Source organism: Carettochelys insculpta, chromosome 7 (genome assembly GCF_033958435.1).
Source record: "Carettochelys insculpta isolate YL-2023 chromosome 7, ASM3395843v1, whole genome shotgun sequence".
NCBI lineage: Eukaryota > Metazoa > Chordata > Testudines > Carettochelyidae > Carettochelys > Carettochelys insculpta.
The window spans coordinates 51,489,388-51,514,825 of record NC_134143.1 but is presented as its reverse complement, the minus strand read 5'-3'; the positions used below and the strand labels follow the sequence as shown (position 1 = coordinate 51,514,825).

At 39.4% G+C, this 25,438-nt stretch overlaps 1 protein-coding gene across 4 annotated transcripts in view; it reads left to right on the top strand.

Moving 5' to 3' along the window:
* DOCK1 (dedicator of cytokinesis 1) overlaps positions 1–25,438 on the top strand; it is a 620,618-nt gene that overhangs the window by 481,096 nt on the left and 114,084 nt on the right. For all 4 annotated transcript variants that reach the window (XM_075000462.1, XM_075000464.1, XM_075000465.1 and 1 more), the window contains 4 exons: positions 24–180; positions 4,173–4,213; positions 5,321–5,411; positions 16,119–16,238. In XM_075000462.1, the coding sequence (XP_074856563.1) occupies positions 24–180; positions 4,173–4,213; positions 5,321–5,411; positions 16,119–16,238 (409 nt within the window). The remainder of the gene's footprint in view (positions 1–23; positions 181–4,172; positions 4,214–5,320; positions 5,412–16,118; positions 16,239–25,438) is intronic.

Below are 25,438 nucleotides of genomic sequence, written 5' to 3'. Positions count from 1 at the left end.
AGGAGAATATAATTATTTTTCAGTCTCTTGGAGCACTGCAGAAAACATAAATATCTTGCCAAAACTGGAGAAACTTTTGTCAAACTTGTTGTCCGTCTGATGGAAAGACTGCTGGATTATAGAACTATAATGCATGATGAAAACAAAGAAAATCGCATGAGCTGCACTGTCAATGTACTGGTGAGTGAGAAGAAATGACCTGGATACATTTAGATTGGGTACTGAGTTTTTAATTTATAAACAAGTTTTTCTTTTTTTTTACATGAATGTATGATTTTGACCCAGCTGTTAGAAATAAGGCTAATGAATCTGATTTAAAGAAGGACATTCTTGGAAAATATTGTTTATCTCATTTCGTTTTTTATTTTGAAGGGAAAATTTAGGAAGGGAGTAATGTGGTCATTCTCCACTCCATATATTACATCATTATCTGTACAGTCAGAAACCAGGATTATCATCTCCGTTGCTCTGAATCCTAATACGTTTTTTGAGTCAGTGTGAAGTGATGGAATCTACAACAATGGTTGAGAGATCTTTTGGTTCAGAATAACACAAGGTTCTGTGATGACTGGATTTCATGGTCTGTTAACTTAAAAACTGGATGTCATCAGCCATTTGGATTTTATGAGTTACACCCAAGTGGTGTAAACCTGCAGAAAGTCAGGTGTATGTGCCATGTCAAGCATACTAAACGATTGTAGCAACAGAGGTAACTCAATCGATAATCAGCCTCACTCTGCCACTAATTTGCATGCAATAATTTCATTGGTTGTATTAGGGAGACTGCACAGATGGTGGATTACTTGGCCCATTTCCCACCCTCATATGATAGCACAGCACAGCATACAGATCAGGCAATTTAGAAATGAAGATTTCCATGAGAGTTTGTTTTTCTGGTGTCTGTACAGCAGATACTCAGCACTTTATAATCTGAGGAGAGAACTCTTGAAGTTGCAACTGATCAGTGATCCAAGGAATGATTCTTAGGTTGCTTGTGGAAGAGGCAGCATGCCCTTCTGAGTATAAAGTAGAGTGACAAGAGGCTGCCTATTGGTAACTGATGAAGACATTACAAAAATAAAGAGGCATTTACGGTGGCTTATATGAAGATATGAAAACAAGTTATAGTAATTTATAAAACTGGAAAAGTCTGGTAGGAAAGATAAGTTTATTTTTTCTTCCTCTCTTCATGCCCTGTCCTTGTTGTTTTTCCTTTAATGTCAACCCTGAGAATCCTCCTAAGTAAAACTTGTCATGTCAGCTTTATGGCTATTTAAATGTGCATTCAGGTATCTCTAACCACATCTTGTCTTTCAGTTAACATACTCTTCTTTCTTCTTTCACATTTTTATGATGCCTGAGGATGCTGAGTTTTTGTTATACAGGATGTAACCTCAAAGCTACTCAAAATATTTGCATATGGTAAATTTTGTGAAGGATTTATTGTCATTGAGCCAAATTACCCTCAGATATGCTCACAAAACTCCCATTGAAGTCACTGGGAGATGCCTGCAAACATCTCAGGGCAGTACTTGGCTCATAGATTTTGAATCATAGTTGATGACATGGTTTCATTTTAAAGATGTATTCAGCCTTTGGCTTGAATGTAATCTTTTCATCCTTCTTAGTGCGCCTCGGGCGAAATTCATCCCTGCACAAAGGCCAACCTAAAGTAACTTCACCATATGGTTCTTCCTAAAACCTCAAAGTAGGGCTTAAATGGGACATAGACCATGCCACTTACACTTTGCCGCAGGGATGAATTTAATTTGCACTGACGTGAGCAAGGAACCACCTCCGACATGCCAATTACTCACTACTTTGGTGCTTTCTGAGCTCCCTGAAAGGGTAGAGGAGAGAAGCTGGCAGCAGCTAGGTTTAGTGGTTTCAGATGGCTTTCTGTGGCAACTCAGCAATTTTATATAGTTTTGAACCCAACTGAGTGTTTTGTTTGAATACAAAACTCAAAGCAAAAGATGTAGGATACATAACTGTGGAAATGGACAGTGAAAAATTTCACTCAGTAACCTGAGAACCATGGTGTTACCAATAGGTCTCAGGATTTCTTCAAACATAGTCTTTCTATGTTGCATCTGTGCAGATGCTAGTGATCATCTGTTTTGTTTTTTTTTTCCACTGTTTCTTTGTATGATTGTAATACATGTGTATGCTAAAATTTAATAGTGTTGGGTCTTTTCTTTGATAGATTTTAACATTTAATTATATAAATTTCAAATGGAATTGGTGTTGTAGGGCAGCCCCACATGGAGTGCTCTCCATTGGCAGGCTTCCGTAGAAGAGGTACACCTCTCTCCCTTTCTCTCATTCAGTCCCCAGTAATTCTATACAAAGTGTCTTTCCACAAATAATCCATAATAAAAGTCCCATATGTAGTCTGTTTCTCATACCTAGTTTTGATAGTCCTTAAAATCACACATCTGTAGCTTAATTTGTACCCCAACAGCTCTGGACTTGGCAGTTCATAACCCTGGCTCATCTGGGTTTGCTACATCATGGAAATAAAGAAAAATTGCCAGCACCTCTTTTATTAAGCACTGTTCACATCCTCTAACCTGTCAACATAGCACAAATTGAGCACTGCTCACATCCTCTAATCCAGGGTCAGGAAATACATCCCCTCCACCCCCACAGCACAGGTGTCAAGAGTGGTATTGGAGCCAATTTTCACTGGCATGTGAGATGGGAGCTCATCCACAACCCTCCTCCCCCATGCAGTCAAGAGCTTGCTCAAAGCCATGCCATGTGTGGATTAACAAAAGACCAGCTAGTGCTCCCAACCACCACCTAAATGGTAGAACGCTGCATCTTAATTTATTTATTAATGAAGCTATTATAAGTAGTACTATTGGTGACTTTAAAAAGTATCACCAGCCCTTGGACTGTACATAGAAGTCCAAAGGTCAAATTTCAGGACTCTGCCACAGAGGGGCTGCTCACCTCTTCTCTAATCTGTCAACATAGTGCATACTATGCTCAACCATCTTCCACCACACATGGGCTCTTCTTTGGTCCTCTCCTGTCCTTTGACCAAGACAACCATCCCCACCCTTCCAGCTGAAATAAACACCTCTATTTGGTATCTGTCACTGCCTAAGGCCTCTCTCTGTCCCCTGGGTCCAATATAAGTGTTAATCAGTCAGGACTGATGTTAATCAGGACTGTAGTTAGTCCTTTTTGGTGCTCAGCTTTGGCTGTCTGTCTTAAAAGTCATCAGGAATATCCCTCTGCTCCTCTCTGGCCTTCAGCTCTCTGGGCTTTATTTGCAAAGTCAGCCGACAAACCCCTTTTGCTGCTCTTTGTTTTCACCCTTCTTGGCACCACCTACATCTTCTGTTAGGGACCTTGCAGGCTCTGGCACCTTTTGCCAGTCAATTTTTCATTTCCAGGTAGCCCTTATTTTATTTACTGTGCTTTTTCTAATGACTTCTTATCTGTTTCTCCTCACTTATATGGACTGAGTGCCTTCTTTTAAGCCCAGGTAAGAGGCAGCTGATTAGTCAGAGGTGCACTAACCCTTTTTCCTCTTAAAGGACCAATGTCTCTCAGTGAGAGTTGGGAAAAAATTGGTAAATCTTAACATTTTTAATACCTTCTCTAATGTTTCATCTCATACATTGCCAATACTTGCAGTACTTTATGTCTGTCAGTCTCAAGGCCAAAATCATTTTGCCATTTCCTGCAGTAGGATGAGATGTGTTATATAAAAACAGAAAAATGGGACAATTTTAACATTCTATATTTTGAGAAAATATTAAAATTTAATAATGAATGATTTATTATTCCAGGGTGCAATTTTCCAAACCATAATTCAACAGTTACTTTAAAAATATGTTTTTGTAGATTACCAAATTTTAACAGAAAGCAGTTAATGCCATGTGACTTGCAAATGCTAGAAGTGCATTTCTAACTGTATCATGGTTCTGACTAGTAATTTTTGCAGTGGAATGTTTGCCCTAAAATGTTACTCAACAAAACATCATCTTGGTCTTATATTTTAAGTAACTTATCACCTTATTGATCATAGGCAAATTTCATTCTTCAGTTTTTGAGGTGGATCTTATGCAGTTATGAATTTTAGTTCAGTGCATATTCCATGTAGTAGACAAGAGAGAAATTAAAATCTTTAAAATACAATTATATTTTTATTTCAGAATTTCTACAAAGAAATTGAAAGAGAAGAAATGTACATAAGGTTTGTAAGCATGCCCTTAGACATATTTTTAACAGCTCACTCTTCTGTAATTGGAGAAAATTATTTGTTTATTAAGTTACTGATTTGATGGTTAAAAATGGTGGTTACAAGAGGCATCTACCTATATTTAGGCTTAAGTAGACTGAGTTTATAGAGAATAGTAATCATCATAATTAGGCTCCCAAACTCTTTTAACACTGTGTAAGTGAAGAGGGATAGCTCAGTTGTTTGAGCCTGGGCCTGTTAAACCCAGAGTTGTGAGCTCAATCCCTGAGGGGGCCCTTTAGGCACCTTGGGCAAATAGATTAAAAAAAAGTGGGGGGTGATGCTTTGTCCCGCCAAGAGGGAAGGGGACTGGACTTGATGACCTTCTGAGGTCCCTTCTAGTTCTATTAGATGTTTATATATTTATAATAGCTACAAAAACCAAAATAGACTTATTTTTAGGATATAAGCTGGGCTGGGGTTCAGGCAAATGAGGAAGTTAGAATACTTACGTTCTTTGCTGGCTCTGCCAGACGTCAGAGATGATGCTGGCCCTTTGACTTTGTTCTTTTGTGTCCATTTCCCCATCTATAAAATTAGGATAAAAACGCCTCTCCCAAAAGTGTGATATGATGTTAATTTTTTAAATATTTGCATGGTGTTTGCAGATCTTTGGAAGAAAGGCATTATGGAAATACAGCGTTATTGTTCTATATGGCCTATAATTAATCTTTTATACTTATTTGCCTATCATTCTGTCTGAATTTATCTGACAGGAGTGGTTTGAGAAAATGAACTGAGGAGTGCAAGTTGTTAGTGCTGGTCTTTAAAGAGAATTTCACTTTTATATAACAGTTTTTACTTATCTTTTTCTCTCATCTCCAGAAAACAGGACATCAAAACAAGTTACATTTTTATAGAGGTTCTAAAACATGCCAATATATTTTGTCACTGCTGATTTTCTTGGCATGCTATATCCTAAAAGTTTGTCTGAGTAGTGAAATATGAGCTGTAAAAAATCCAGATAAGTTTTACTGTTCGAACATAGAATTTAGCAGTTGTAGTCTTCAGCACAAATTATTTTTTGACATTTGAGGAACTGACTCTCTTTTATTACTGTAGGTATTTGTACAAGCTATGTGATCTGCACAAAGAATGTGATAACTACACTGAGGCTGCCTACACATTACTTCTTCATGCAAAGCTTCTTAAGGTAGAGTACTAAAAACATATTTAGCCTTTTGTAGCCCTTTAAATTGCCACTGGAGCCTCAGGCAGTGTGTTCTGGGTGGCACTGAAAGGCTGGCTGGGAGAAACTAGCCTCAAGCCGAGCCTCTTCCGCCCAAGACACTGGCCCTTCCGGATACGCAGAGATGCCCCCCACTCATCTTGCACAGGGCCTCGTTAAGTCTGTCAGCCACTCTGGTCACCGGAAGGGAGCTCAAACAATGAGAGCAGGAAAGGAGGTAGAAAAAAATAAATTTGGGGCTTGAGTTTGAATATGGGATAAGCTTCAATATGGCAGATATGTAAAGATCTTTTCTTTTTTGATCATTCTTCCCATAAAGTTCAGTAAAAATTTCGTATACTTATTGAGAACAGAGTTAGGCTTGCAGTGTGTGAGACCCTCATAAGTGAGCTTCTGTTTGTGCAAAGTATATGCAAGAACCACGTCCTACTGGACACTAGATTCCATTATGATAATTAAAGCATGTAAAAATAAGGAAGTGATTAGGTAAAACTTTTTGAACTTTTTAGAGTTACTTCTGTTTAGCAGAGTTTGAAATTACCTATTTTCATTGAAATCTTCCATAATCTTTTTATGAATATATTTACTAAAATTATTTTCATAATACTTTGTTTACTAAAAGGTTTAAGAAAGCACAATTATTGGTAAATTACATTTTCCATAACAATGTTGAAAAAACATTTCAATATTAATAAATTCTAATGAAATATTATGAAAATTTTCACAAAAATTCCAAATGTCAATAATTTTGATGGTTTTTCATGAAGAGTTTCCGTTTTGAACAGATGCTATTTTTCAACAATGAAATAAGTTTTCATGCATATTTTATTCAGCCCTGAAGATTTTTTTTTTTTTTAGAATTATTCTATTCATTTTTTTAGAATGAATTCTGCGTACATAACTGTTGGAAACCCTGAATTACACAAATGTGACTGATAGGCAAAGTCACAAAAGATCATATTTTGAAAGGTTAAAGCTTAAATTTTGCGTTCAGAATTTTTCTGTGAACTTCATTTTCAAAGTTGCACTTTCAAACAGACAACTTGGAGTACAAAGCAGTTTCATTCTTATTATTTCATTGTTGTAAGAGCAATAACTCACAATAATTCATCAATTTAGAAGGCATGCATTTATATAAACATGTAGGCTGTGTCCACACTACCACCTTCCTTCAAAGGAAGGATGATAATTAGGGTGTTGGGAGTTTACTAACAAAGTGCTGCTGTGCATCAGCAGCACTTCATTAAGCAAATCCCCACCCCCCGCCCCATGGCAACTCTGAAGTTTTAAACTTCGAAGAACCAGCACAGGAGTAAGGGAACTTCGAAGCTGCCCCGGCACTTCAAAGTACCGGTGGGTGCCGCGTGGCTTGACACATTCCGGTTCCTTGAATTTTAAAACTTCGGAGATGCCGTGGGGGGGAATTTGCTTAATGTAGCACTGCTTATGCATGGCAGCACTTCGTTAGTAAACTCCCAACACCCTAATTACCATCTTTCCTTTCAAGGAAGGTGGTAATGTAGACAAGCCCATATATATGCATATGTTCACCTTTCGAGGAGGGGAAAGACTATATTCGGACACAGACTTGCTAACCTGGTGAGGAGGGCTTTAAACTAGGTTTGCCGGGGACAGGGGAGCAAAGCCCGCAGGTAAGTGGAGAACATGGAAACCTGGGAGATGGGTTGGAAGTAGGAGGGAGCATGGGCAACAATGTCAGAGTAAAAAGAGGGCCAGGAAAAAACTGGGGGGCAAGTTCAAATCAATATCTGAGATGCCTATATACCAATGCAAGAAGTATGGGTAATAAGCAGGAAGAACTGGAAGTGCTAATAAATAAATACAACTATGATATCATTGGCATCACAGAAACTTGGTGGGATAATACACATGATTGGAATGTTGGTATTGAAGGCTACAGCCTGGTTACGAAAGATAGACAGGGAAAAAAGGGGGGAGGTGTTGCCTTATATATAAAAAATGTACACACTTGGACTGAGGTGTATCGAGGATGTGAGTGACGTAACAATACATTTGAATATTGATTAGGCTAAGTCAGTCACACCAGAGCAATGGACTGGACTAAAACTAAGTCCTTTCCAATGCTCCCAGGATTTTACCCCGCGACCCTGCTCGCCGTCTACGGTGGGTCTAGTCACAACGGGGTTTCAGGGTGTGTGAACTGCGCTGCTGCGGTGTGTTTACCCAAGGAAGAAATACGGACAAGGTGTTAGGTTCAAACAGGGAGAAAGGGTTTATTTAACAAAGTAAAAGTGTGGATTATGGTAAGTTAGGTGACACAAAATATATGGACCCTTGTTTTTCTGAAATAAGCACAGGATTTAAATACTAATTGGCTTATAGCCTTAAACAATAGGTAACTGCTATAACAGCACTGCTATCTAACCCCTTAGCTACTTATTGCGCTTCCGGGACGGGCCGTGCAGCCTTCGATGCGTGCTGTAAAATGGAAAGGATAACTTCAGAGCTGAATATTGTATTTATTTATTCCTGGATCTTCCTGAGGTTCACCAGGTCGCTTGACCCTTGGCCGACTACCGCGGGGAGCAGATCTTACTTAGAATAAGAATTTGCCTGCGCTAAGCTAGGTCAATTCTCTAGTTAAGTGGGTTGCCCTGCTGGCCAAGCAGGGGAGAGCCCAGTATATGCGGGGTTTCCTTCTGAGAGGTTATCCCCTTGGTTAAATGGTGGGGTTTTCCTAGTTAAAGGTTATCCCCTCAAAAATGGTACTGCCTATTTCGACCACCTTGTTATGGTAGCCCTTTATTGCAGACCTTCATTACCCTTAAAGGGTTACTAAGAACACCAGGGTTTTCCCTATATAGGGTTATCCCTGACCGCTCTACCCTCCTAAATAGAGGGGAGCTTATAGCTCTGGATTATAATTATAAAGCAGTTTGCCTAACTACCCTTCTGTGTGCATGTAATAGTTTTAGGCTAGACCAATAGCATTGGCCTCCTGTGCCTTTACAAAGAGACAAGGGATACAAAATTTAAGACACAGATCATGGACTTGGGGAAGTCCCAATCCACTTTCTGTTACAAAACTATATAAAAACATTAACTGCTCACCTAATTACTTATATTAGCCTTAAACCCAGACCACAAATACCTCCTTATTCCTGCTCTGTAATCCAGGCGCTGGGCCTGTAGTTCTCTTCGAGCTAGGAAGTTATGACCCTCACGGCGCGCTTGTACGGCAGCCGCGTCAGGTCAGATAGTAAAGGAGGAAGGAAGAAAAAGAGAGCCAGGAGGAAAAACCGGCTTGGTTAACAAAACCTCCTGTGTCTTTTCAGGAACGACCGTGATATTTCAGACACCGGCCCGAGCTAAGGTCGGTGACTGGAAGGGCAGGGTCGCTGCTGCGGTTTCCCCGTGCAGGGCACCGTTGTTTAGGCGGTGCAGTCTGCCAGGCAAACCCTCCGGATAAAAGAACCAGAGCCTTACTAGTGATTTTTTGCTCTTTGTAGACTGGAGCTCTTCTGGTCTTCTGGCTGGAACTCTTCTGTTCTTCGTCGGCCCACGGCGGCTAGCGAGCAATGACTGACACGCAGGTCAGCTTCGGCTCGTCCGCCAGTGATGTTCGGCTACAGGCTCAGTCCAGCTGTTAGCTCAGTCCTTCTCTGTAGTCTTCTTTCTTCTTTGTCTGTTCTCCTCCGAGGTCTGGTCCGGAATGCCCCAAGCAGGGCTGCTCTCCTGAATATATGCTGCCTGGGTGGACCTGTTTGACAACTTCTGCCTGCTAGGTCCTCCTCAGTGCCACAATGTATCAAAGGGGCATTTGACTACTACATATGTATAAGGATTCTAAATTAACCAATCAGTTTGAAACATTTCAAACCATAACTTCATACATATTCATACCCCGCCGAATATTAATTGTAACTGTCATTCTCTAACTGTCATTTTCCAGCGGCCATTTTGTGTATCTAAACACCATTTTAACAGTAAATATATTTTTCAATTTATCTAATTTTGATGTGGTTTGTGAGGGAAATATGTCACCACTGCTAGTAAAGCAGACTATAAATTTTAAATGCTTAGCTTAAGGGCTGTTTGGTCAGGATGCAGGGCAACCACACAGACACCACGGCTCATGGACTGGGACATATAAATCACCTCAGAAGAGGATTTTTCTACAAGGTGGAGATGGACATAGGAGATGGACGTGTTGAGAGTCTGTGGGTTAGTTTAAGAGGGGTAAAAAACAAGGGTGATGTCCTGTTAGGAGTCTATTACAGGCCACCTAACCAGGTGGAAGAGGTGGATGATGCTTTTTTTAAGCAACTAACAAAATCATCCAGAGCCCAGGATTTGGTGGTGATGGGGGACTTTAACTATCCAGATATATGCTGGGACACTAATACAGCGGGGCACAGACTATCCAATAAGTTCTTAGACTGCATTGGAGACAATTTTTTATTCCAAAAAGTTGAAAAAGCCACCGGGGGAGAAACTGTTCTGGATTTTATTTTGACAAATAAGGAGGACTTGGTCGAGAATTTGAAGGTGGGAGGCTGCTTGGGTGAAAGTGATCATGAAATCATAGAATTCACAATTCTAAGGACTGGTAGGAGAGAAAATAGCAAAATAGAGATGATGGATTTCAGGAAGACAGATTTTGGTAAACTCAGAGAGCTGGTAGGTAAGATCCCATGGGAGGAAAAACTGAGGGGAAAAACAACTGAGGAGAGTTGGCAGTTTTTCAAAGAGACATTATTAAGGGCCCAAAAACAAGCTATTCCCCTATGTAGGAAAGATAGTAAATATGGGCAAAGACCACCTTGGCTTAACAAGGAGATCCTGCATGATCTCAAACTAAAAAAGGAATCCTATAAAAAATGGAAACTGGGACAAATTACAAAGAATGAACACAGGCAAATAACACAGGAATGCAGGAGTAAAATTAGAAGGGCTAAGGCACAAAATGAGCTCCAACTAGCTACAGGCATAAAGGGTAACAAGAAGGCCTTTTACAAATATATTAGAAACAAGAGGAAGACCAAGGACAGGGTAGGGCCATTGCTCAGTGAGGAGGGAGAAACAGTAATGGGGAACTTGGAAATGGCAGAGATGCTTAATGACTTTTTTGTTTCGGTCTTCACAGAGAAGTCTGAAGGAATGCCTGACATAGAGAATGCTGGTGGAAAAGGGGTAGAGTTAGTATTTGAAATAAAAAAAGAAAAAGTTAAAAACCATTTGGAAAAATTAGATGTCTGCAAGTCACCAGGGCCTGATGAAATGCATCCTAGAATCCTCAAGGAGCTGATAGAAGAGGTAGTTAAGCCGTTAGCTCTCATTTTTGGAAAGTCATGGGAGACAGGAGAGGTTCCAGAAGACTGGAAGAGGGCAAATATAGTGCCCATCTACAAAAAGGGGAATAAGAACAACCCAGGAAATTACAGGCCAGTAAGCTTAACTTCTGTGCCAGGAAAGATAATGGAGCAGGTAGTTAAGGAAGTCATCTGCAAGCACTTGGAAGGTAGTAAAGTGATAGGGAACAGCCAGCATGGTTTTGTAAAAAACAAATCATGTCAAACCAACCTGATAGCTTTTTTTGACACGATAACGAGACTCGTAGATAAGGGAGAAGCAGTGGATGTGGTATACCTAGACTTTAGTAAAGCATTTGATACGGTCTCGCATAATATTCTTATCGACAAACTAGGCAAGTCCAACTTAAATCGCACTGCAATAAGGTGGGTGCATAACTGGCTGGCTAATCGCACCCAGAGAGTAGTTGTTAATGGTGCTCAATCCAGCTGGAAAAGCATAACAAGTGGGGTTCCGCAGGGGTCTGTTTTGGGACCAGTTCTGTTCAATATCTTTATTAATGATTTGGATATTGGCATAGCAAGTACGCTTATTAAGTTTGCAGATGATACCAAGCTGGGAGGGGTTGCAACTACCTTGGAGGATAGGGTTATAATTCAGAATGATCTAGATAAATTAGAGAAATGGTCTGAAGTAAACAGGATGAAGTTTAATAAAGATAAATGTAAGGTACTGCACTTAGGGAGGAATAATCTGTTTCACACATACAGAATGGGAAAAGACTGTCTAGGAAGGAGTACAGCAGAAAGGGACCTAGGGGTTCTAGTAGATCACAAGTTAAATATGAGTCAACAGTGTGATGCTGTTGCAAAAAAAGCAAACGTGATTCTGGGGTGCATTAGCAGGTTTGTTGTGAACAAGACACGAGAAATCATTCTACTGCTCTACTCTGCGCTGGTTAGACCTCAGCTGGAATATTGTGTCCAGTTCTGGGCACCCCAATTCAAGAAAGATGTGGAGAAATTAGAGAAGGTCCAGAGAAGAGCAACTAGAATGATAAAAGGTCTGGAGAACATGACTTATGAAGAAAGGCTGAAAGAATTGGGCTTGTTTAGCTTGGAAAAAAGAAGATTGAGGGGGGACATGATAGCGGTTTTCAGATATCTTAAAGGGTGTCATAAGGAGGAGGGAGAAAACTTGTTCTTCTTGGCCTCTGAGGAGAGAACAAGAGGCAATGGACTTAAACTGCAGCAAGGGAAGTTTAGGTTGGACATTAGGAAAAAGTTCCTAACTGTCAGGGTGGTCACGTACTGGAATAAGTTGCCAAGGGAGGTTGTGGAATCTCCCTCGCTGGAGATATTTAAGAACAGATTAGATAGATGTCTGTCAGGGATGGTGTAGATAGTGGTCGGTCCTGCCGTCAGGGCAGGCGACTGGACTCGATGGCCTCTTGAGGCCCCTTCCGGTCCTAGTGTTCTATGATTCTATGTGTTTGTGTGTGTTATGTCAATAGATAAAAACAATATGCAGCTCAATAGTTGTTCCTAAAGCTCTAGCAGATGTATAAATATAAAGTTTTTTAAAAATTTTATTTGTATAGTACAGTATCCTGTAGCAGAAAGCGCTACAGAGATCCCAGGTCAACAGCTTTTTACCAAAGGGCAAAACCTACCAGTCAGAGGGTGCATGAAAGATATGGTGGTCCTTCATACGATAGAAATCAGGCTTTCTAATATCAACTAATTTCTTAGGAAACAACAAGAAGTCCAGTGGCAACTTATAGACTAACCAGAACAGGTGCCACAGAACTTCTTGTTTTTGAAGATACAGACTAACTCGGCTATCTCTCTGACAGTTTCCTAAGAATCATTTTTTAATAATGTGCAGCAAAGTAGTTTTAGTGGTCTTACTCTGGGGAACACAGAGAAAAATGTTTAGAATAAAGAATAAACATATATATATTTAGAAATATACAATTGAAAAACGTTAAATGAAGCACTTTACATGCTACGCTACATGCCATCTAATTTTTACCTCAGGATTGTGAATAAATTGTGCCAAAATTGTAGTTGTACGGTTGAATGTGGGCCAAAACATTTTTTGGAACTGCGTGAAGACATTTTCAAAAGTATATACTTTAAACTTGATTAGTGATTATATGAAAATGAAAACGTCAATGGTATTCATCTGGCACTTAAAAGATAAAGCTATTGCTAAAGTGCTTTTATTAAAAAGAGTTTTTATAAGGTGTTCTTTCATAATGAAATATATTACATAGAGACATAACTTATGAAGATAAAGATTTGAGAAGATAACTTTGACACCTTCAGTCACACTGAATTTTCCAGTGGGCTTTGATTACAGATTTGAATGAATAACTAGCTGATTTTGTGAACAAGGATCTCTGCTATTCCCATCAGGGAAATTAAATGGGACTGACAGTTTGGATAATATTTTATTACTGGAGTTATTAAATAGTGTCTAGATTGTTATAACTAGCTTGATCAAATGTTCCACAACCAAAAATGATAGATCAGATATTTCCCTCAACTGACATGCTGCATCTTGCTGGAAGAGGATGGAGTTCAGGGTAGAATACATTTCATTCTAGCCTGTGCCCATTAGATTCTGCAGTTTTTAATCAATATATTTTATGTGGCTTTAATTTACAATGTGAACTATTTCAATTAACTATACTTTGGGGTTTGTTTTTGTTCTCCCTCATCAAATATTTTTGCACACCATATATTTTAATATAATGCTGCTAATTACTTGAAATGAAATATCCATCATTAAATCATTTTTCTGCTTGTGCAATAAAAATGGCAAAAATAAAAGTAGCATTTATTTTTGGTATTCAAAGAAGTCAGAACTGTTATGATTTTCCCATACCAAAGAGTATATAGAGTCTGCTTTACTTTCCATAGGAAATGCTGTACGTGATGAGACCAGTGGTCTGCCTAGTCTGCTAGCTTGCATCTAATTGTAGTCAAGACCAGATACTTCAGAAAAACGTGCAGAAAACCTATCAATAAGGCATTATGGGATAACCTGTCCTCAGAAATGTTTTCTTCTAAATCCTTCAGTGAATGGTTGGATTATGTCAACATTTCTACAGTTTATTTACTGGTTTTTCAGTTCATATTGTGTCTTTTCATTACTGTGGAGCATGTAACATTAAACTTCCAAGTGTCTGTCCCTCATCCCTCCCCACCTTCCCCCGGCCTTTGAAGATGCAATTTTCAATGGCACCAAGCACTAAAATAAATGTGATCAGATTGAAGTCAATGATACAACATAAATTGGTTTTAATGGGTGAGACTTGGGTCAGTACCAAGTGCTTTTGAAAATCCCAGCTTTAAATCTGTAAGAGCTATGCCTCTGCACAAAGAGGATAGCTATTTACTTCATAGAATTATCCCAGGCTGTATGTAGGTACACACACACACACACTACTCTGTCATGGAGACTTTACTTTTGGATTATTATTATTATTATTATTATTATTATTATTATTATTTTCATGTGGACTTAATTAGTTGTTCAAACTAATAGCACACAGTTGATCTTTGTGTATAGAAAAATGTAATTGTGTTTTAGATCCCTTTGGAATTTGTGTAGATTAGCAGTATGGCTTTTGCATGCAATAAAGTAGCTGCTTATATGTTAGTGACTTGTAGCTGAGCTGTGGAGATTTGAAAATTGAAATTATCACTGGATCTTTAGAAACACAGTTATTCTTCCCTGCAAAAGCAACGTATTTCGGATTATACTCATTCTTTTGGGTATGTACTAAAATTCACAGAGCCCAGATAAACAGATTGTCATACAGAAAGATGTGGGTCATTTGGTAATCTGGACCTATTCAAACAAAAGGGCTATGTCTACACAAGACCCCTAAACCCCCTTCAAAAGGGGGGTGCTAATGAGACACTTCAGGATATGCTAATGAGGTGCTGCAATGAATATGCGGCACCTCATTAGCATAAAGGTGGCTGCAGTGCTTCCAAAGTGCCAATTTTGATTGTGTGCGACTCGTCTACACAGGGTCCCTTTCAAAAAGGCCCCGCACACTTCAAAATCCCCTTATTCCTATAGGGAAATAAGGGGATTTTGAAGTGTGCAGGGTCCTTTCAAAAAGGACCCCATGTAGATGAGCAGCATGCGGTCAAAAGCAGCACTTCTGAAGTGCAGAAGCCGCCATTATGCTGATGAGACACAGCATGTTCATTGCAGCACCTCATTAGCATATTCTGAAGTGTCTCGTTAGCATCCTCCTTTCAAAAGGGGAAGGCTAGTGTCGACATAGCCAAGGTGTTTTAATAAAGCCCAATACAAATATACTAATTTATGAGCAGTGGCACAATTAAATAACTTAATCTGTTTGTTTATCAGAAGGAAGATTCATAGGCATGAATACCTTTACAGGGAGGAAATACTGGGTACCAAAGGCCTCTCTAACCCAGGGAAGGAAGACACAACAAGAACTGATGGGTAGAAGCTGAACCCAGACAAACTCAATATTAGAAATAAAGCACATGGTTTTTACAATGAGGGTGATTAACCATTGAAACAAATTGCCCTGGCTTCTCCCTCTATTTATTCTTTCCAATCTAGAGATTTGGTGTCTTTCTGCAACATATGTTGTAGTGAAACAAGAGTTACTGAGCTCAATTTCAATGGGTGAAATTTCATAATATAATATGCATGGGGTCTGACTAAATGACTTAACAGGGCTGTCTGGCCTCAAACTCTGTGAATGAATCTATGAACTGCAGTCTTTGAAGGGACTCCTTTTCATCCCAAAGCTATACCTATTGCTAGTGGGGACAAGAAAACAATAATTGTGTGTTCTTTAGGAGACAATGAACAGTTCTTTAAATTTTATTTTTCAGACCTACTTTAAGTCTCACCTTGTCTCTCCACCACACCACCTTCCAGGTGGATATTTTACATAAGACTATTGTTTTGTCCATGCATATTGACATATGCAAGTGTTGCAGACTAGGTCTCAATATAAGCCTACTAATAAATAATGGCTATTTATCCACACACTTACATTGATCAAGAGTGCCAGGTCACTCTAATCCCTGTTATCAAGGGCAAAAGGAAACTGCCTCCAAGACCTGTCCCTTAGCCAATGCTGAGATGTATAAACTATTCTCTAATTACTGTAGTTCAGATAAGTAACTCCACTTCCCTGGGAATCAGAATACAGCATGATAGGCGCTGCAAAATCTTTTAGATATCAGGCCAGCCCTGAGGGCACTTTTAAAAATAAACCAAGATTGAATGTTTGCATTAGCTCAATGTCATTGATACGTGATGTCACCTTTTATTGTCTTCCTTTTTTTTCACTTTTCATATTTGGTTTAGTGGTCAGAAGAGGCATGTGCAGCACATCTTACTCAGCGAGATGGATACCAGGCAACTACTCAAGGACAACTTAAAGATCAGCTGTATCAAGAAATTATCCATTACTTTGACAAGGGCAAGGTATAAAAAAATGTTGCACTGCTTCTCTCTCTTATACTCACTCTGTCTTGCTAAGGGAATGCCAAGTCATAAACTTGCATCAACTGACCTTCAAGGAGCTTTAAACTTGTTATAAATTGTAATTTGGAATATTTTATGTAAACAATCTGCCAGCTAGCACTTATAGAAAATAATACTTTCAAAAAAAATTAATGGTACTTTTATCAATGCTTTATTAAGTGTAAGTAAGAAAAAAGTAAATGGTTATACACATGCTGTGGGGTGGATGTGGGGAAAAGTGAAGCAGCTATGGTTTGTTGGCAGTTGTGGCTAATGCAGTCTGTTACCTATCTTTGTTTTATTCCCTTTGTAACCATCAAATTAATTTTCTTGAAGGATGGATGCATGTCAAGTTGATATCTTAAAGAAGTAGGGAAGGGAGAGGTCAGAAGGGAATAATATTTCATAGGAATTGCTGCTTTACCCTGGATGAATATGGATTTGACATCAGCTTGGCTTTGTGTGTGTGTGTCAGTCTAAGTTGGAGAATTTTGATTAGTGGAGGAGAGGGGTAAGAAGTGCGGAAACAGAGTTGGTGGCACACCATTGGTTAGCCCTTTCCGAGGGAAAATATTTGAAATTATGTATAATAGAAATGGAAGACTCATTATCAAATATTCCTGGTACGCATGTCTGTGTTTCAGAGTTTATTGTACAGTACATGCTTGTAACATCTGTTAAATATTTATTAAGCCTTTTTCAATGGTTAAGAGATTGAACTTTAATACACAGCCTGATTAAAATAAGTTTTTAATTTTCTTTACAGTATACATTTTTGAGCAGCAGATAGGAAGGGGTTTTTAATTGTCTTATCCTTATTCCTGAATCAATTACAATTTTTTGCTGGGCCTACATGGTGTGGCTTACCTGGCAGATCCATGCTAATGAGCAGCCTTGAATTTGCAAATGGGTGCTCATTATCATGGTCCCATGGCTCATTAGCATAGCCACACGAGAGCTCAGTCTTAGCAGAGGGGATGCTGGCAGTAAAGAAGCTGTGTGGACTTGCCCCTGCTGGCAAAAAGCCCCTCTGTCGCCAGACCCTTATGCTTGAATTGATTCATGAATAAGGATAAGACAACTAAAAACCCCTTCCTACGGGCTGCTCAAAAATGTGTACTGCAAAGAAAATTAAAAACATTTTGATCATGCTTTGTATTAGAGTTCAATCTCTTAACCGTTAAAAAAGGATTAAAGGATTAATAAACATTTAACAGAGGTTACAAGGATACAAAAATAGCATGTTTTATAGATGGCTATAAGCATAACTGGACTTTAATATAACAATTCAGAAGATTTATATTTTACTAGTTACCTAATATCATTTATTAGCTAGTTATAAGGATAATATTACTATAATGTGACTATATGTGTCTTTTTCAGTGCATAAAATATTATGGAGTTTCATCTAAATTAATATGAAGCCATTCAAAACATGCTTGCATCATACGGAGTGGGCTGAACAACAGTTCATTTTTTCAAAAACTGGCAATTATTTTTGCATTATGTCTGTACAATAAATTCTGACAACACAGACGTGTACCAGGAACATTCTGATGATGTCTTCCATTTCTATTACACACAATTTCAAACACTTTGGCTATGTCTACACTTAGAGAAAACTTCAAAATGGCTATTTCGAAGAATACTAATGAGGTGCTGAAATTCACATTCAGTGCCTCATTAGCAGACCACTGGCCGCGGCACTTCGAAATTGCCCCTTTTCACTCTTGCGCGGCTTCTCCAGCTGGGGTTCCTTTCCTGCTGATAGGAATAATGGGATTTCAAAGTTCGCAGGGTCGTTTCAAAACGGACCCCCCTGTCTGGACAAGCTGCAGCTGGCGGCATGCTAATGAGGCACTAAATATGCCTTTCAGTGCCTCATTAGTAATCTTCAAAATGGCCATTAGCAAGGCTATTTCAAAGTTTTCTCTAAGTGTAGACATGGCCTTTCTGTCGGAAAGGGCCAACCAATGGTTTGCTACCAACTCGGTTTCCGCACTTTTGACCCCTCTCCTCCATTAATCAACAATGCATTTCTTCAAAAGACTAAGCTCTTGAGCAGCTATGCTAACGATCCACGGGACCATGCTTATGAGCAGCCATCTGCAATTTCAAGGCTTCTTATTAGCATGGATCTGCCAGGAAAGCCGCACCATGTAGACCCAGCCTTTATATTTTAAGTTGCCTAGTTTCAGTGCGAGCTGTACTTCTGAAAATCGGGCCATGGATATTAACTTTAAATTAATGCAGTAGTGTCCTTTCTCCCCAGCTACACGTGAAACAGACCTACTACTTTAAAGTTGCACTTACCCATTTCTACTTTAGAACTAACAAGCTTTTTATGAACAGCAGGCAAAAATATTTGATGTTTACAAATGTTCACCCTGTGCAGCACTGCACTGTTAAGTATATAAGGCTACATCTACACTGGCCACGGAAGATCAACTGCTCAGGTTCGGTCTTCTGGGGCACCATTTCATGCATGCATGGAACGGCCCATTCCAGGGTCAACAATGACCCAGAACACCTCACAAGCCATGAACATTAAGGAAGGTCGTCAGGAGGAGCACTCCTGTCAACCTTTTGCCTTGGAGACAAACATGCAAGTCAGCAGCAGAAAAGTCGATTTTAGGTATGCAACTGGCATACCTAAACTTGCGTATCAGCCGTCAACCTTCTGGGTGAGTACAGACACAGGCTAAAGCTTTAGACAGCACTGTTGGATTGAGTAACCACACATAATTTAAACATACTGTACTGTATATTGTATAGTTCAGAAGTGAGAGAGGGAAGAAAATGTATGTTTGTTAAGAACTGCGGAACAGCCCATATTTTGCCCCTTTCACTTATTTTTGGATAGCTGAACAATATCTGTGTGCCCTAAAAAATCACTAAACTCACACAACCTCAGACAAATGGGTAAAGAAAATGCCAAAGCCAAGGCACTGCTCAGTTGTGAATGTACTGCTTTTAGATTTAGTATCCAAGTGCCTGAGAAATTCACAAATTCTCTTTATGTACTGGAGGGTTGCACTAAATGCTGCACTAGCTATGGTGCTTAGACATAGTGTAGTGGGTTAAAAAGGATGTAATCTTTAACTTGGATGTCATTGTTCGTGTAGTTTGAGACAAGATAGCATTTCTGAATTTAGTTTTTCAAGTCTCCAGTAGATTTGCCGTTTTCTTGTACTTGACCTTCTTTCTCTCTTACAAACATTTTTCTGACTGGTTGATATTCTCATTTATTCCTTATCATAATTACTGTTTTCCCTAAATAATTATAGTATTTTGATCCCTGTCTCTCCTTTCTAAGTTGTTTTTTCTTAATCATCTGATTATTCTTCCAATCTCTGTCCTTTCCAAAGTAAAACACAGTTTCCTCCAGGTTTCCTAGTAGCCTTCATATCTTTTTCTTCTTCTGCTAGATAATTACCTTTCACCTGTTTTGTACTTTTTGCTGTCATTTCTTGCCTTTTCCCTAAATGGCCTTTTGTTCAGCTTTATCATTTCAGTCTAACCTATCCATTGAATCTTCCCTAAATTGTCTGGCCTTTCAGTGTTTGACCAAGGTCTTGTAATTTTCCATAAAGTCCTCAATCCAAAGACTTTCCTGAAAATGTAGGCTACTGTGTAGCATGAGAGTAGAAAATAGAATGTCAGTAAAAAAAGAAAATGTAGTCTATGTAGTTATTGCAGCTGGTGTGCACCTTTCTCTGTGAAATTCATGTTTCTGCAGACAACCAGTGCAGCCACACTGAAGGCTCTAAATGGAGATTAAGCAGTGCCTAGGCCCTATGGGTGGGTCTACATTTGCATTCCTCTTTTGAAAGAGGTAATTCAAAAATGCAAATGAGGTATGTATTTGCATATTTAGTACCTTATTTGCATATTCTAATTTCAAAAGAGCTTCTTTCGAAGGAAGAAAGCCAGTGCAGACACTGCTCTTTCGAAAGGAAACCCCATCTTTGAAAGAATCCTTCTTCCCTTTATTTAATGCGAAGAAGGATTTTTTCGAAGATGGGTTTATTTTCGAAAGAGCAGCACCTACACTGGCTTTTCTTCTGAAGCGCTTTTGAAATTAGAATATGCAAATGAGGCACTCAATATGCAGACATAAACCTCATTTACATTTTTGACTTACTTCATTGACACACCTCTTCAAAAGAAGAATGTAAGTGTAGACGCACCCTGTATGTTGGCCCTTTACAAGGCATGAATTTTAGTCTATGACAAGATATTCAAGAAATTGAGGAACACAACTGCAGTCTGTCCCACTAATTTTATGTACTTCATACCATAAAATATGCTTACTCTGAATGATAACTAGATGGTACTGCCTTATGCACATAATTTTAAATGTCTTCAAGAGTATATCAGTACTTCTCTTATTACCTGTATGTGCCAGGCTGCTATGCTTATGTGCCAAAAGGCTATTACTAACATACAGTGTGGTATCTAATGAGCTACTTCTGTTCCAGTCAGTGGTAATTAAACTTCAGCTTCCTGCCACGTTCCAACAACTGCTCACAGTGTGGCCATTAGGGCTACGTCTACACGTGCCCCAAACTTCGAAATGGCCATGCAAATGGCCATTTCGAAGTTTACTAATGAAGCGCTGAAATGCATATTCAGCGCTTCATTAGCATGCGGGCGGCAGCGGCGCTTCGAAATTGACGAGCCTTGCCGCCGCGCGGCGCATCCAGACGGGGCTCCTTTTCGAAAGGACGCCACCTTCTTCGAAGTCCCCTTATTCCCATGAGCTCATGGGAATAAGGAGACTTCAAAGTAGGCGGGGCCCTTTCAAAAAGGAGCCCCGTCTGGACGCGTCGCGCGGCGGCAAGGCTCGTCAATTTCGAAGCGCCGCTGCCGCCCGCATGCTAATGAAGCGCTGAATATGCATTTCAGCGCTTCATTAGTAAACTTCGAAATGGCCATTTGCATGGCCATTTCGAAGTTTGGGGCACGTGTAGACACAGCCTTGGAGAATTCAGCCACCCTGTTCTAAGGGTGCACAGAAGACAGGTTTCTGTGGACAAAGGCCAGGTGGGAGGGTGGTGAGAATAATTGAGAGGAACTCGGTATACATTAGGGTGGGGTTTAATAGTGCACCATGTTACCAGCAATTGAACATGATGCAAAAGGTAAGAGTTAAACCATTGAATAAATTTAAAAAGGAAATTTGAATAGTCCAAAAAGCTGAAGGAGGAGGTTAATTTTAGCAGTAGTTTTTTGATGAAACTAAGGGAATGGAATGAAATGTGGTCAGACTAGAGGACGTTGCAAGATGGAAGGACTTCAGAGGTGGTGAAGAAGAAGAAAAAAAAACCAATATTTAGAAAGAACCTGAGATAACCTAAATTTATGGAGAAGGAAAAGAGAGCGTAAAGCTTTTGAAGGATAGTGAAGTACTGTTTCTGCTCTTTGATGTTGTCATAGTTGAAGGATAATCCAAGGGAAGAGTTTAGAAGGGCAGTCAGCTATCCAAAACTGTGCAAATATAGCATGGGTAGAAAGACAGAGATGCGCAATGTTCAAGGTAACCATAAGAGAGCTAATTAACTTCCTGTTAGGTAAAAGGAGCTGAAGATAATCTCTAATCTCTGAATAGAGCAGATTCCTGTGTACTCTACTGAGATAGCATGTATTAAATCTTTCTTTTTAATAATACAATAAATTAGACTTTTCATACTCTGCTAAATTGTAATTTTACAAAGATTGGCCATTGATACAGCATGCTCAAATTAATTTTCCTTAGGTGGGGGTACAAGAGAGTGGGATTAAGGCCAGAACCTTTAAACTAAATAGATAACTAAAGAGAGAATAGTATCGGAGGGGTAGCCGTGTTAGTCTGGATCTGTAACAGCAACAAAGGGTCCTGTGGCACCTTATAGACTAACAGAAAAGTTTTGAGCATGAGCTTTCGTGAGCACAGACTCACTTCATCAGATGCTGGTCTTGGAAATCTGCAGGGCCAGGTATAAATAAGCCAGAGCAAGGGTGGGGATAACAAGGTACAATATATCCTTGTTATCCCCACCCTTGCTCTGGCTTATTTATACCTGGCCCTGCAGATTTCCAAGACCAGCATCTGATGAAGTGAGTCTGTGCTCACGAAAGCTCATGCTCAAAACTTTTCTGTTAGTCTATAAGGTGCCACAGGACCCTTTGTTGCTGTAAAGAGAGAATGAAGAGGAAATGGTGGTTAAAGAGGTAGGAGAAGAAAGAGGTCATCAGACTCACTACAGCCCAGGGAAAGAAACCTGCGGAAGAAGAGAAGGAATGATTGATCTTGACACTTTGAGAAAGAGAATAAGAGGTGTTTTCCATATAAAATCACAACTCATTCTCATTTGTATGCTATCCAGATCAATTATTTCTTGCAATAAGGAATCATGCATCAAACAAGTACAATGTACTAGCTCTCTTTCCCATTACATTTCTCCAAAAGACTTGCCATGTCCTAGGCAAAACTGGGAAAAGTTCCAATACAAGAAGTCTGTGAGGCAGCAGATTAGGCATTACTGACCTTCAAGAATATTTATAGATTTATTGTAAAAGAATCTTTTGCCACAGTCATACTGCCTTCTTGCAATATATATTAGTATACACAAGGGAAATTTTTTTACTTATAGTGGATTTTATGTTCCTACTTCATTTGAAGATGAATGTCTAATACCCTCGCACTGTTAGAAAAATTGTAAGGATTAGTTCTGTGCATTAATTTTCTTTTCTCTGTCATAATAGTAGATCTCTCAATCCTTGCTGAGAAAGCAAAGGAGAAGAAAGAAAATGCACATGGTTAACAGCAGTCCACTGAAATTGAGGGCACTCATCAATGCACAGATTGATTTCTGTCTTAAAACCTCTTCCTCCTCCCTCACCTTAGAACAATTGCATTTCCTCATGGCATCAAAGTTGAACATGTGGGCTTTGGCTATGCTAGTCCCTGACTTTCGGAGGGGGTATGCTAATGAGCTGCTTTGGCAGCTGCTAATGAAGTGCTGCCATGACTAGGCAGTGCCTCATTAGCATAATAACAGCCACGTGCATTTCAGAAGTGCCACTTTCTAAATGCAAGCTGCCTGTGTAGGCAGGCATCTGAAGAAGTGAGTTAACTCACGAAAGCTCATGCTCTAAACTTTTCTGTTAGTCTATAAGGTGCCACAGGACCCTTCGTTGCTCTACAGATCCAGACTAACACGGCTACCCCTCTGATACTTGTGTAGGCAGGGGCCTTTCAAAAGAACACCCCAGACTTTGAAAGCCCCTTCTTCCTAAAACCAAATAGGAAGAAGAGGCTTTCGAAGTCCAGAGTGTCCTTTTGAATGGTCCCTGTGTACACAGTCAGCGTGTGTTTCGAAAGTGGCACTTTTGAAATGCACGCAGATGCCATTATGCTAATGAGGCACTGCATATTCATGGAAGCACCTCACTAGCATCTGACAAAGCAGCTCATTAGCATGCCCCTTCCGAAAGGCAGGGGCTAGTGTAGCCACGGCTGAAGAGATATAGTGGGATTTATAGAAAGATCCCAATGATCAGAAGCAAGTTTCTCCTTTCACTCAAATTAATTTCACAGAAAGATACCAGTGGAGACATAGAGTGGAATTGAAAAGAATTTTGTCCAACAGTTATACAGTTTTAACAAGCAAACTAAGCAGAACTTATTTTTTGTGTGACAAAAAATGATTAGAGAGACGAGGTGAGCATTTTTGTTGGATCAATTTCTATTAGATTTGGAGATAAGCTTTCAAGCTTCTTCAGAGCTCTTGTTCAGGTCTATGAAATGTACAAGCTGGAAAAAAATTGTTTAGCATAAGTAGTTAACATATTTTAAGGGACCATTCAAGGTGAAGTGGACCATTAATACTTCTCAGTGAGAGGAGGCAGAGAGAAAGGGGATTCAAGGATGCTATTAAATTAGTTTTAGTATTTCAGGTCAGAAAATGAGTTTGTGGCTGATTTTTCCCCCTCTGGTACAATTGTAGTTAAGTGAATTGTTTCTTCAACAGAAGGAAAGAAGGCTGAGGTTGGCTGCAGATATAAACGGGAGCCTCTGTTACACTCTATATCGTATTCGCTACGTCTACACTAGCCAAAAACGTTCAAATGGTCATGCAAATGGCCATTTCAAAGTTTACTAATGAAGCATTGAAATACATATTCAGCGCCTCATTAGCATGCAGGCGGCCGCAGCACTTCGAAATTGAGGAGGCTTGCTGCCGCGCGGCTTGTCCAGACAGGGCTCTTTTTCGAAATGACCCCGGCTACTTCGAAGTCTCCTTATTCCTATGAGCAGATGGAATGGCCATGGCCATTTCGAAGTTTTTGGCTAGTGTAGACACAGCCATTGATGTTTGGAATTCATGCTTAAACTTTCCATACTGTAACAATAATTTATTATTAATAAAAAAGTATTATGAATATGATGTATATAACAGTTGCTTCTGGAGGCCTCAACTGAGATCAGGGCCTCATTGTGCTGAATTCTGCACAAACACAGAGGAAGAGAAAGAGTCCCTGCCCTGAAGAGTTTATAGTTTCAACTGACAATCCATGGGAATGGAAACAAAAGCACAAGGAGGTGTAACTTGACCAAAGAGACACATGACTCTGTAGCAGAGTTAGGAACAGAATCTAAGTCTTCTGACTTCCAGGACTAGACCATGCTGCCTCATGTTTACTTGAAATAACATGAATAGTATAAATTACTCCACTTGTCTATATGATTCTGTGGTATCAGCACCCCTCCTTCTATGCATCTTTCATACGATAAAATTCCTGCTGTGGTGGGACCTTAATCTTGATAGGCTTTAGGCATTACAACAAAAGAAGGGTAACTAAACCTAATCTCAGAGAGGTAGCCATGTTAGTCTGTATCTTCATTAAAACAAGGAAAGCAGTCCTGTAGCACCATAAAGACTAATAATATTATTTATTATTATTATTATTTATTAGAATTCTCCAGATATGAAGAAGTGGTTCTTTCCCACAAAAGTCTTTCAAGTGCTACAGGACTGCTTTCATTGTTTTGTGATCACTAAACCTAGTATTACAAGTAAAAGAGTAATGTACTATGGAGGAGAAATTTTTTACCTACCCATTTTACACCAGGAATAATTTACCAAACTAAATCTTGAAATTTTCATAAATCTTCA